This window comes from Astatotilapia calliptera, chromosome 2, assembly GCF_964374335.1.
Source record: "Astatotilapia calliptera chromosome 2, fAstCal68.1, whole genome shotgun sequence".
NCBI classification, from domain to species: Eukaryota; Metazoa; Chordata; class Actinopteri; order Cichliformes; family Cichlidae; genus Astatotilapia; species Astatotilapia calliptera.
In genome coordinates this window covers 20460457-20473588 of record NC_137423.1, presented here as the reverse complement: position 1 = coordinate 20473588, position 13132 = coordinate 20460457, and the positions used below count along the sequence as shown (strand labels likewise).

General features: G+C 40.3%; 1 protein-coding gene across 4 annotated transcripts in view; it reads right to left on the bottom strand.

The window, feature by feature from the left end:
- il1rapl2 (interleukin 1 receptor accessory protein-like 2) overlaps window positions 1-13132 on the bottom strand; it is a 486207-nt gene that overhangs the window by 401806 nt on the left and 71269 nt on the right. For all 4 annotated transcript variants that reach the window (XM_026186343.2, XM_026186354.2, XM_026186326.2 and 1 more), the window contains exon 2: window positions 1859-1964. In XM_026186343.2, coding sequence (XP_026042128.1) covers window positions 1859-1943 — 85 coding nt within the window. In that variant the 5' untranslated portion in view covers window positions 1944-1964. The remainder of the gene's footprint in view (window positions 1-1858; window positions 1965-13132) is intronic.

The window sequence follows — 13132 nt, the reverse complement described above, 5'->3', positions numbered from 1 at the left end:
AGAATAAAATTACAGATGCTGTAGGTAATATTTATAATGAAAGATTCCCTGAGTGTAAAACCGCAGGTGAAATGCTCCATTCAAGTATGAAGGCAACATGAAAATGAATCAAAATGCTAAACAGCTCACCTCTACGTCACACATACAATACTGCAAAAGTCTTGAGTTACTCCTCATTTCTTTATATGTTACTAGGAAACTTGGAAACATAAATAGAAACATAGTATGGAAGGCAAAAACAGAGTTTGTACAGTTAGTCTTTTATTCTTCAGCACAGTCTGAACTCTCTCAGGCCGCTTTCTTCTCTCTCAGGCTGCTTCAGGATTATTTCTCCAGACGTTCAAAGCTCTACTTTGGCTGTTGTTGTTCTGTTCAAGATGATCCCACACAGTATCAATACATTTGAGGTCCGACTCTGGGGAGGCCAATCCATGACTGATAGTGTTCAACTGTGTGTTTTTCAGTCCAGGTGTGATTTTACTTTGGGATCATTGATGCTTTCCAGATGTTATGGATGCAAAATCTGACCTTACTTTTTTTGCATTCAGTTATGACAAAATCTCAAACACCACCAGCTGATATGATTTTACAGATGCCTGCAGACACTCGCTGTTTTGACTGTCTCCTGAGCTCATCTGTAAATATTGATGATCATTTGAACCAAAATGTTCAAACTTGTTAGGACTGATTTTCAGTCCAGTTCCTGTGTAATGGGACATGCCTCAGCGTTTTCTCCCAGTTTTCCTTCCTTAAAAATGGCATTTGGCAGCCACTCTTCCACTGAGGCCATGTCTGATGAAGCTTTAGTGTACAGTAGATGGATCGGTTGAAGGATCAGATGCATGTCTTTCAGGATCGGGGTCAGGTATTTGCTGGATTTTTTTTTCTTTACTTTCAGATACTGTTCATTTGCTTTAGATAGTTTTAAGACCTGCCACTTGTTTGTCCTCAACGTGTCCAGTTTCCTGAAATTGTTTTTAGGAACACACTGGAAAGTGAGATATGCCAAGTTTTAGGCATTTTTCTTTTATATTCAGCTCAAAAAATGGTAACAAATGCTGTCTAAGAAAAACTTTGAGAAAACCTGGAGAACTTTTGCTCCATTTTAAAAATGATAAGAGAGTCTGGCTCCTTGGGAGCAAAATATAAAGAAATGTGGCATTACTCAAGGCTTCTGCAAAGCACTGTACCAAGATCACCGAATAGTATCACACAAAACTATTGATGCCATACATCAATATCCCAATCAAGCTCCTTCTGTAAAGACGATTAGCGTGACACAACAAATCGATTATGAATAAAAGACTATCAGCAGATCTGTCATCACCGGGCCTGCCGATACACAAATGAGCACAGCAGCAGCAACAATGACAGCAGCAGTCAGACGGGCTGATCATTACACCCCCTCAGCAGAAAAAGGAGAGGGATAGAAATGGAGAGACAGCCATTCTGAGCTTTGAGATGGAGTTTGGAGAGGAGTGTTATCTAAGAAAGGCAGAGGTGGTGATTGTGGATGAGGGGGAAAAGCTGTGGGAGCGAGTGTCCATTGCATCAACTTAAGAGATGTCAATACATCATAAAGGATGAGAGCAGAGCAGATTGCAGGGGAACATTGAGAGACACCCTATATTTGACAGCAAAAGGAGAATAAGAGTGAGGTGGAGTATAATGACAAAAGACAAGAGTTAGCATTATCGCGAGAAGACTGTAGAGTGCTGGCAGTGAAACAAAGCAAGAAAAACAAAGCAACAATAAGCTCCAAAAATAAAAAGCCTGAGAATGTTCAAGAGAGAAAGGCTCGTTTTCAACAAAGCAGAGTACGCCACATGACAACAAACACCGAGGCTCTTCATCCTACCTGAGTTCCTCTTGGAGATGTACTTGACGTCGTCACAGGCTCCCGAGGCGAGGAGGAGGAGGAAGAGGAGAGATAAAGTCTTCATCTCTCTGTTCTCCACTGGCACCTTTGGGAAACAGGACAGAGAGAAAGAGTAAGAGACAGCGCAGGAGGCAACATTGTCATTAAAACCCGGCACTAACAAGCACCCAGTGTAATTGCAAAGTCACGTGTTGTGTCCTGTGCTCTGCCACGATGTAGGACGTCTCAGTTCCTGAAATGCATGTGGAGGACAGCAGACATACTGAAACTGATTTCTGGTTCACAACCAGGAGTATGGAGAAAGACAAGGTGGGAAACAGTATGGAGTATGGAAATAAGAAACGCCTGTAGTTTTTACAAACAGCCTGCACAAGTGCAAAATCCTAATTTGAGGTTAGAAATAGACTGCTGGGATTCATCAAAGCGTTGCAGTGTCTAAAAGCGTGCACGCAGGTATTTCTGCAGCTGCCCTCGAGACATGTATTGGTGGGCATTTTCAAAGTGCAACATTTTGAGAGGAGAGTAATTAAATGCATCATACTAATTTACAGTAATTTACACCAAATTATGCAAAAATGTTGCTCCTGGTGTGCTGTACGACACTTGACACTAGGAGTGTTAATTTGTTTGGAATGTGAGAAAGAGAGGCCGTCAGAACAAGTTCATACTTTGTGCGGGAGTGAGCACCGTGCTGAGGTTTGGGTTACTGGTTAGTAACCTGCAGGCCAGCATGTTTCTCATCAATAATACTGGTGTTTTGATCAAAATCACACGCAACAATGAATTGAAATCAGCAAGGCCATTTACAAAAATACAAACATTTCCAGATTTTCAAAATGTTTCCATTCCATCATCATCAAAAGCATGTTGGTCACAGGTCGATTCAAACAACGGTAAATAGTCAAATAGTCTTTTTAGATTTATCTGCCTCATCTATAGAGAGCAACAGTGAAAAGAAATGCTGTTTCTAGTCTACTCTTTCTTCTATAGGCTACATGACAACATTTTGAATGTATTTAAGATAAGATAAGATAGAACTTTATTAATCCCTCGGGTGGGTTCCTCTGGGAAATTCGGTATATTTAGGGTTAAAGTAACAACGAAAACGACGTGTGTGGACCAATCAACAGATGGCTGCCCCGGTTCTGCCAGAGGTTTCTTAAAAGTTTTTCCTTCATTGTCCCCAAGTGCATGCTCAAAGGGGCTCGTCTGGTTGTTGGAGTTTTCTCTGTATTATTGTAAGGTCTTTACATTACAATATAAAGAGTCAAATTGTTGTGACTGTGAGCTGGATCACTTCAATATTTAATTCTTACATTTTTTTATTTCTTTTCCCCCCCATAAACTGCAGTGCCTACCACATACAGAGTAAATGAGGGTAAGACTGAAATAGAAGATTAGCTAAACCAGCACTCATTCTGTTGTGCTTTTCATCCATTTGATGCTGGAATTAACTGAATCATGACTGTAGTTTGAAATCACCTGAACAATGAAGCAGCTGCTGAGGAGACACGTGAATATTGCTGATATGTGTGTGTCATATCATATGAGCTCTAAAACCATGGGAACAAATCCAAGTGAACACATATAAGATGAAGAGTGTGTCTGTGTGTGTGTGTGTGTGTGTGTGTGTGTGTGTGTGTGTGTGTGTGTGTGTGTAAATTAGAAATTCCTCAGCTCTACTTTATTTCAAGGAGTTATTATGATATTACAAAGTCTCTCTAGCATAATTTTGTTTTTTGACTTTAGAAAAGAAGAAGGTCTAAAAATGACACAACAACATACAATAATTGTTTCTCACAGCAAACATTTTGACACATTTGTCACACCAAGAAGAGCACAGGTGCATCTAATAATGCTAATGATGGCTACGTTATATGGAGTGTTCCAATAAGCCAGCACAAACAGTACCAGGGCAAGCTACTGAAACAGCTAATTGGAGTGGTACCATTATTATGAACACTGGGTGCACCTGTGCTGAACAAGTCAGAGTGGCTGCTTCTGTAACCATGTTGTCTGACTTCTAGTCCAACGCTGTACTGCTTGGGGGAACAAATTAATTCAGTTATTTATTTAAAAGCCCAAAATAAACTTAATGAACATTTTCAATTTATGCAAATATAAAGTGTGGTGCTAATAAATAATGAAAGCACCAATTCTCCTCACTCTGTACGAATGCAAACTTTTTCTTTATTTTAACATTTTATTTTTTTCTCAGCTAAAACTTTAGTGTCCAATTACACTGCATGTTTTAAATTCTTTAATTTTTTTCCACTACGTGATATATGTTCTATTATGCTTTGGTCATGCTAGAGGTCCACAGCACAACCAAAACTACGGTGACCTTGCACAGAGAACTTCTCAAGTTCATGGTGACATTTTAAAGTGATTGATACTTGTTACTGCTATAGTAAAGGACACTGACATAGCATAGTCTCTGTAATACAACGTACACTGTTCACTATTATAGTCTGTTCAAAGCGCTACGCCTCCACTACTGTAGATATATTTATAGCACTCTGTAGATCTGTTTACCACACGTCGATACATCTGTATATGTGCAGCACATCTGTATATTTGCTGTCTGTATACCAATATAAACATCTGTATACTCAACTTACTTGTATATAATCTGTTCATAACTATTCTCACCTTTTATCCTACCCTTATCTGTTCCTTATCTGCTCCTACTGCACTTACTGCTCTTGCACTTCTGATGAGATGCAATCTGTATTTCATTACCCATATTTATACATGTGTAATGACAATAAAGTTGAATCCTTATTTGTGTTTTTTTTTTTAATCAAAAGCATTCAACTCCATCCATCCATCCATTCGCTTCCGCTTATCCTTTTCAGGGTCGCGGGGGGCGCTGGAGCCTATCCCAGCTGTCATAGGGCGAGAGGCGGGGTACAACCTGGACAGGTCGCCAGTCTGTCGCAGGGCCAACACACAGGGACAGACAACCATTCGTGCTCACATTCACTCGCACATTCACACCTAATGGCAATTTGGATTTTCCAATTAACCTATCCCCACAAGTTGCATGTCTTTGGACGGTGGGAGGAAGCCGGAGTACCCGGAGGGAACCCACGCAAACACGGGGAGAGCATTCAACTCATAACGTTAAAATTTACATGCACACGTGAGGAACAGACCAAGCAGGATTTATGGAATAAATCTGTCTCTTCCTGACCCTGTTAGAGTGAAGAAGAGGCAACATAGCCTGAAGAAGATAGTTTGGAAGATTATGTTCTATTATAACAGAGAAGCTAAATTGAGCTGTTGTCTTCAGGTAAAGACAGAGAAAAGAAGGCATGCACTGACAAGTGAGACGTATTTGTGAGTTTTATCTGATAAAGAAAAAACATAAAAAGAAAGAGACGAGGAATCCCAATAGAGCCTGGCATCAAGGCATTACACTGTTGAGACATAAACTTCAACAAATAGTTGTAGGATAGCTTTTACCTTTGCCTTCCAGAGGAGGAAGATTAGAGAATCAGCTACGCAAAAAACCTGAAGCTACTCAGTCCTGCTACAGGACAATTCAGCAGACAAAACTGTTGCCAAAGCCTAACTGAGAGTTTAAGACAACATTTCAAGAGTTTGTTATAATATTTAAAGATGACAAACCATAAAATATATTCTGAAATTCATGACCAATAGCACTCATTTTACATTTAGGCATTACATTATTATTGTTCACAATTTATGTTATTGCAACAAGATATGGATATAAAAGATGTTGAAGACTTTTACATCACCAACACGCCGACATCGTAGCATTAACAATATGGAAGAGTAAACTGTGACAGCTTTTTTACTTTGAAAAACAGAAGCGTGCTGCGTTTCCTCAGATGTTGGAACACCTACTTTTAATATGAAACAAATTAATTAATTAATTACTCATAGTTTAGGAATGCAAAATAGTCCCAGTGTTAAACCCACACTTTGGATTTTGTGTGTTTTTAGTCTTTGACAAGTTTAAACCTAAAAGGCAACATTCTGACAAATTGATTAGGCATTATTTTCTACGGTGTTATCTAGATTATAAACCTACATCAAAATCCACACAAACTTAGATAAGTCCTGTGAGTGCTGGGTGTAACGCTCGTGACTTAAAAAACCTAAGAAATCTAGCACTGAGTCCTAGAGGAGTATTGGAATAATGATGAATGTTGCTTAAAAATCAGAATCAGAATCAGAATACTTTATTCATGATGCTAGTCTTAAATTTTCAAAATATCTGGGCAATTCCTATTATATTTTGTGTTAATGCCACATTAAACTTCAGAGTAGGGAAGCTAATATCAATAACACCGTCTATACTGATAAATAAGTAAATACTGGAAAATAGATTTGTGCAATTAGGGATAGCTCAGTAGGTAGAGTGGTTGCCCCATGATCGGAAGGTCGGGGGTTCGATTCCCCTTAACAGCTACCCTGAGGTACCCCTGAGCAAGGTACCGTCCCTACACACTGCTCCCCGGGCGCCCAATGGCTGCCCACTGCTTCACTGAGTGAATGGGTTAAATGCAGAGAGCAATTTCCCCACGGGGCTCAATAAAGTACAATAATGTACACACTTCTTCTAGATGAAAACTTTTTGTTTGTGTAGTCATTTATTTTTTATTTTGCATACTCTGCTTGCAAGCTCCACACCTCACCACTAGTTGCTTCACTTTACTTTGCAGTCACTACTTTCATTCTTTTTTCCATCACACCTTCCAGTGTTGGCGCGCACACATAATAACACTGCAAGGTCAAAGTTCCGTTTTATGTTATATGAATACATCTTTCTTTGTTTGAGTTACCTGGGGGTTGGCTTCTCCTTCCTGGTTGGCAAAAGGTGTGACAAAGGGCTGGGGGATCTGAAATACTGCTGACTACTACTGACAACCTCATTGGACTAAACCACATGCTTGATTAGCTGGGGGGTGGTTGAAGTTTGTTTAATTGTCCCCCTTGTGTGTCATTTGGTTTGGCTAAACCAGTTCCTCATGTGTCATTTCAGGGGGTCTGTTTGTCTGAGGTTTTTTTAGTTGTTATTTTGAATTTAGTTTATTGAGCTGACCTCTTTTGTTGGTCTGCCTGTTTAAGTATTTTGGATTTGTTAATTATCTTTCATATTTTTGGGTCAATAAAACCCAATTGTTGAATTACCATTGAGTCCTGGGACCTCATTAGGAAATCACGCAGGGGGCAAAATGTTTTCACACCATTGTATCTACGAGGTACCACTGTATTTATAAAGAATTACAAACAACAAATATTATCCAATTTATTTATTGATTGATTTCCAGTTTGTAGTCCATCAGGCTTTGATCAAGAAGTTCAAAATTTAGAAACAACTGTTTTAATCTTATCATGCATAATTTCATAACTTGATGCCTTGCTTACCCCAGAAGGTAGCGCGTCATTTTTCTTGTTTTCCCTTATGCGTTAAGCTAACCTTCTTTGACTCATAGAGGGTAAAGTCTTCTCCTAACACCCCTTTTCTCACATACCCAACGCCCCACCCCCAATCACCAAACACTCTCTCCATCTCACACACACACACACACACACACACACACACACACACACACACACACACACACACACACACACACACACACACACACACACTGCCTCACCAAGGTCAATTTCTGTCTCTCTGCTCTTTCACACATGAACCCTGACACATTTGTTCAGGCAGGAACGGCAGCAGCTCGTTTTCAGGTCTGATCCATCGTGAATGCAGGAAGGTGAATGCAAGCACATCACTGGAAGCTGATGCCATGCATGTGTGCACGGTAGCAAGGATAAGAAGGTAAGGATATTTAAACAAAGCCCCAATGATCAAGAAAACAATTAGACCATAAATAAGCAAATGAAAAGACAGAGAGGGAGAGAAAAAAAGAAATTGTTTAAAAAAAAAGTTGTCATCAGCGATGGGTTAAGTGAATGTGAGCTCTATCAATGCACAAACAGAGAGGAGAGGGTGCAGCGCAGAACAAACACTATTAAAGCATTACTCGTATCTTTCATCCTCTCTGTCGCTTTGCTTTTCTGTCTGTCTATCTCTGATAATGATATCCGAACACGGGAGCCCGGGGAGCTCTCAGCAGGGTCAGTGTGTGTGTATAATGCAGACGCACACATTGCACGGCACTCAGGCAGGTTGCATATTAAAGTGCTTTTGTGGGGATAAAACGTGTGCGATAGAAGTGTTTAACTTTCAACCCAGAGGTCCCAAAAACATACTGCTCTTAATGTAGAGCCCATATTCTGTTTGCTTAAACAGAATATGCAATAGGCATCAAACCCTCTTGGTTTTGATGCCTGCAAAACCAAGAGGGGTGTCATTATAATAATCTCATCCGGACAAGATTTTGTCCATTTTTTGTGTGTTTGTCTAATTGTAAACAACATGCAAATCCTAATTAACTTAAAAGTACTAGATGGACAGGCATGAAAATACACACAAACACACTGCAGACCACCACCGCTAAGCCCAGCCCACATACACACACACACACACACACACACACACAGATAAGAGGTTATTCTTGTCCCAAACAGGCTAGTGTTAAGCCATTAGGCCGCTTCAGCCACACATCCAATATTAAAGACAGCCTGCAGCTCTATTCTGTCACACTATCTCTCTCTCCCAAAGTGCATGAGTCATGCTGTTTGGTTACAGAGGCAGTCTGTGTTTTACATGGAAACATAAGCCGCCTCGTCATCATTATGAAAGATTTGATATCCGTCCTTTTAATCTCTGCTAGAGGAGGTGTAATTGGTTTCAGTCTGGTGTCGTGCACTCTTATTGGAGTCTGTTACACTTTTTTTCAGGGTTTTTCTTTCATACAGCTTCCAAAAAATTCTTATAGTACGAGAAAATAATTGCATGTGTGAAAGAAAACATTCTACAGCAATCACACAAAACACACTAGAACATAATATATATATATATAATTTTATTTTTTTTTACATGTTCTTTGTCTTTGTGTCAAGTACCCATTTCACCAAAGTATTCTTGAGCAAAGCGGTTTATTCTGTGACACAAAAGCGTTTCAGCTGTTGAGTGTGACCTCAACTCAAATTTTGTGGCAGTCCTGAAATCACTGAAAACAGGAATGGCACAAAGAAACAAAAGGAATGTGAATAAATGTGAAGACAGAACAAGCCAATGACTCACCACTGTTATTGCATTCCAGCGATGAATGTTAGTATATGTCTGCAGATCAGATCTGGTTCTTTTAAAGCAACTGATGTTGTTGTTTTGTTTGAAACCGTGCACACTAAACCAGATTTGCACTGACTTTTAAAGCCATTTCCCATTTAATAACAACTGCAGCCACTCTGCCTGGAGTTTTAGTTCCTCCATTTAATAGAGCTTTTTTTAAGTCTAGTGAGAGCCCCATAAAAGCTAAGAGTAATAATGAATAATGCCTTTTTTTTTGGTGACAAACCCATAAAATACTGGATATGTGCAGTAAACCATTTAAAACGTATGTCCACAATCAGTACACATTATTGCAGCAGGAACATTGAGAGTGCCAGCACAGGTTTTGCTTTTCATTTGAAATTTCACTGCAGCGTATTTAAAACCTGTGTTTGAATGCAGAATAAACTTTTATATTTATTTTGTATAGCTGAAAGTTGCATTTTATGAGCACATCAGGTGTTGGTATCTTTTTTAGTCAGGATTCCCATGAAATGTACAGCTTTGGAACGACTTTCAGGTCCACCTAATTTGTGTCATGAAGGTAGAATCTTGGTGTATGAGACCAGGATGACCTAACCTTCATGCTAAGAACCATCACTGGTTACTGGAGTTGGACTGATGACTAACTATAGCCCTGAGAAAAAAAAACTAACTGCAGTGGAAGAGTTTGCAACTTCCAAGGAGGAAGAAGTCATTTAAGGTCAGGAGCAGGAAGCATTTTGGTCAATATGTGGAATGTGCGCCAATTCATTCCAACAACTCCAGATGTTAAAAACTGGGAGGCTATCTAGCACCCATTCAGAACTGGCACTAGGCCTGTAGCCAATCCCAGCTGTCATTTGTTGAGAGGTGGATCCGTCATAGAACCAACACATGGAGACAGACAATCATTCATGGTTACATTTATGGCCGAATTCCTGCCTACAGCCAAGTTAGGGTTAACAGCTAACCTAACAAGCCTGTATTTGGATTGATGGACTCTGATGTTTTTTATATTCTCCGAGAGAACACAAACTGGAGATCGAAAGGTCTCAGCCAGCCAGGTGAGGCCACAGTGATAACCACTGCAGCCTAAGTGCCACTCTCATCCACTGGAGCAAATTGTCTTGTCACTGTCTGTCACTACATGCTGTCATGGAAGGCAAATGAATACAAATTTGTTTCCTTTTAATTGCTATCGCCATTTCTTATCAACAATGTAACATTTGAAATACCAAAGATAAATCGATTTCCTAACAGAACAGAAACTCTGAGCGGTCTGAGGAAAAGAGCTGAGCAGAATAGATCTAAAATGATAAACATTAGCTTTTCATGATGACACGTGCTTAGATGGTGCAAACTGAAGTTGTTGCAATATTTAAATGCATGTAAAAAACTATTTGATTATAATTAAAACTGTGATTAGAGCAGGGCCCATGAAAACACGATGCTGTCATTATGTTAATGTGATGAAAAGTTTAATTATATTACAACTGCTGCGTATCATAATTATAAACATATACTTCACACAAGTTTTTACATTCACTACGCTTCTCTATATACATACACTCACAGACTGCATTCATTTTCGAACGCTACATGGAGCTAGAAATGAACCACAGTCTCCACAGAACAAGCTCAGGTACTGCTTCTGACCACCATCTGCCACTCACAAATGCTTTTAGGATACATTCTAGTCGACAAACTCTCTACATCCATTCAACTGCAGCGGGATGAGGCGTGAAAGGTATGACCGTTCCATCTGCAGTCCCTAATTTGAGAGATGTGGTGCACAGTCATCAAGCCCCGTGCAATTATGCACGCCTCTTCTAATGTGAGTACCTTGATTAAATCTTGCACAAGCAGCACTAGGCTCTGACACACAAAAAGCACAGGAACATCTGTGGCTTGTGTGTGCTGCAAGCTGGTTGTTTATAACTCGGCAAGCTTTTTCTGAACTTAGAACAGGATAAAATTAACAGATGGACACTAAAGATTTTACGCACATAACTCACCATGCTGGTATGACATCAGTACTTCAGTACGCTTTTGACCAGCTAGTTTTAAAGACTAATCCGACTTATGTATTTACATAGTAGTTCAGAATATGTGGACCAGCTTTAAGTGTATAATCACACTACAGCAATCTGGTGATATTCTTTTAAATCAAAGAGAACATGACTTGAGGTTTAATAATTACGCTGAATGACTACATGAATCACTACCTTATTGTGGTGGAGGGGTTTGTGTGTCCCAGGGATCCCAGGGGCTATGTTGTCTGGGGGCTTTTGCCCTCTGGTAGGGTCTCCCATGGCAAATTGGTCCTGGGTGAGGGACCAGACAAAGAGCGATTCAGAAGACCCTTATGAGGAAAACATCGAGGGAAAAGTTTACCCTGCCAGTTTACCCTGCCACCCTCCCCGCCCTGGAACCAGGCCCGGGGAGGGTGCTCGAGGGCGAGGGTCTGGAAGGAAGGAATACTTGAGGACCTCCTTAATCCCACTGACACATCTTCCGAGGAGGAAGCCGAGTCTGCTTAGGCTGCTGCCCCCGTGACCCAGCCCCGGATAAACCAGAAGAAGATGAACGGATGGATGATGGACTTTTCTTTCAAATTAAACCATTTTTAAAAATTAAATACATTTTATAAATTCTTTCTTGAAGCCTGTAGCTTCCGGTGTATTACTGCCATCAAGTGAATCACAACAATGATGTTATGTTGGACAAATATCTATCAGTAATTGTGTGTAATACAAACAAAAATCCACTCATTACTCTACAGCACCACCAGTGGTCACAAACTCTGCAGGCTGCCTTTAAAAATGTAAACTCTACATCAGCTTCCTCCTTACCAGCCTCTGTAGACAGACCATAGATGGCATTTTGTCATCTATGGTCATCAATACCAAAAACTACGATAATATATACCATTGTCTTGAACTAAATGCAGTACATATCCAATGTTAGTGATGTAATGAACTACCTAAAAAATAGATCCACAATATTAACCTGTGCGTTTGACAGCAGGAAGGTTGGAATCATGTATGCAGTTTATGCCAGTTTCTAACCCCATCATCAGCTGTAGCTACAGGAAGACCAGGCAGCCCATTCCAGTCTGTTCTCAATGGATGAGGATCATGTAGTCGTCTGTATCAAACTAACAGGACCAGAGGCCGGCATCATGTTTTACTGCTGGAACCTGTTCGCTTCGAGGTCCGACAGCTGTGGTTTTTGCTCATCACTGTTGGGTTGTTTTATTTGTACTCTCTCACTCTTGTCACTCTCTCTACTTTATCAGCATAGCAAGTTGTGCCCTCAGGCCTGCAAATGCTTATCACGCCAGTCCCTGGAAATTCCAAACATTACAGAGCAAGAATGGCAGCTATTTCTGATATCCTCACACTGGCGTGTCTGACACCAGAAATGGCCTTCAGAATCAGGGAAGTCAGATTCCTTAGTAAATTAAACTTCTCCCTCTGATGGAGGGGCAGAGGACGTAACCTGCCATCGATGGTTTATAGGAGAAAAAACCTGGTTTAAGTGTGGTTGATTTTATCACACGGGGAATTATGTAGATAAGGGTGAGGCTGCTGGGTGAATGCATTGGTAGATCTATGAAGAACCTTGCAGCACACCCTACCTGTCTGTGATTTCTGTCGCACCTGCTATCTGCCAAAAATCTGCCAGTTTTTGGCAGGTTAGATTTGCCAGGATGATGCCGTTCTTTTACGGCGCACCTGCTGTAATCTGCGAGGACACTGTCTTGCTGTAAAATATGACAGTAAACTGTTACTCAGCTTATTTTTGGGGGGTGTTTTTTCTCTGATTCACCTGACATAAACATAAAATGAAAATGCTTTCAAAATGTCAGGTTTTTATTGGTCTGTTAAATAAAAGCCGCAGTAAACATCCTTTGAGAGCCCATTTGCATTCAAATCAGCAACCGTTATCTTTGGCTGTTTCAGGGTCTTCTCTCTGTTCATGTACGGTAACTTCAGCCTAAGTCCGTGATGGTGAAAGGCTCTGTGGGGGTAGGTCTCTTTGACTGTGACTGGGTGACT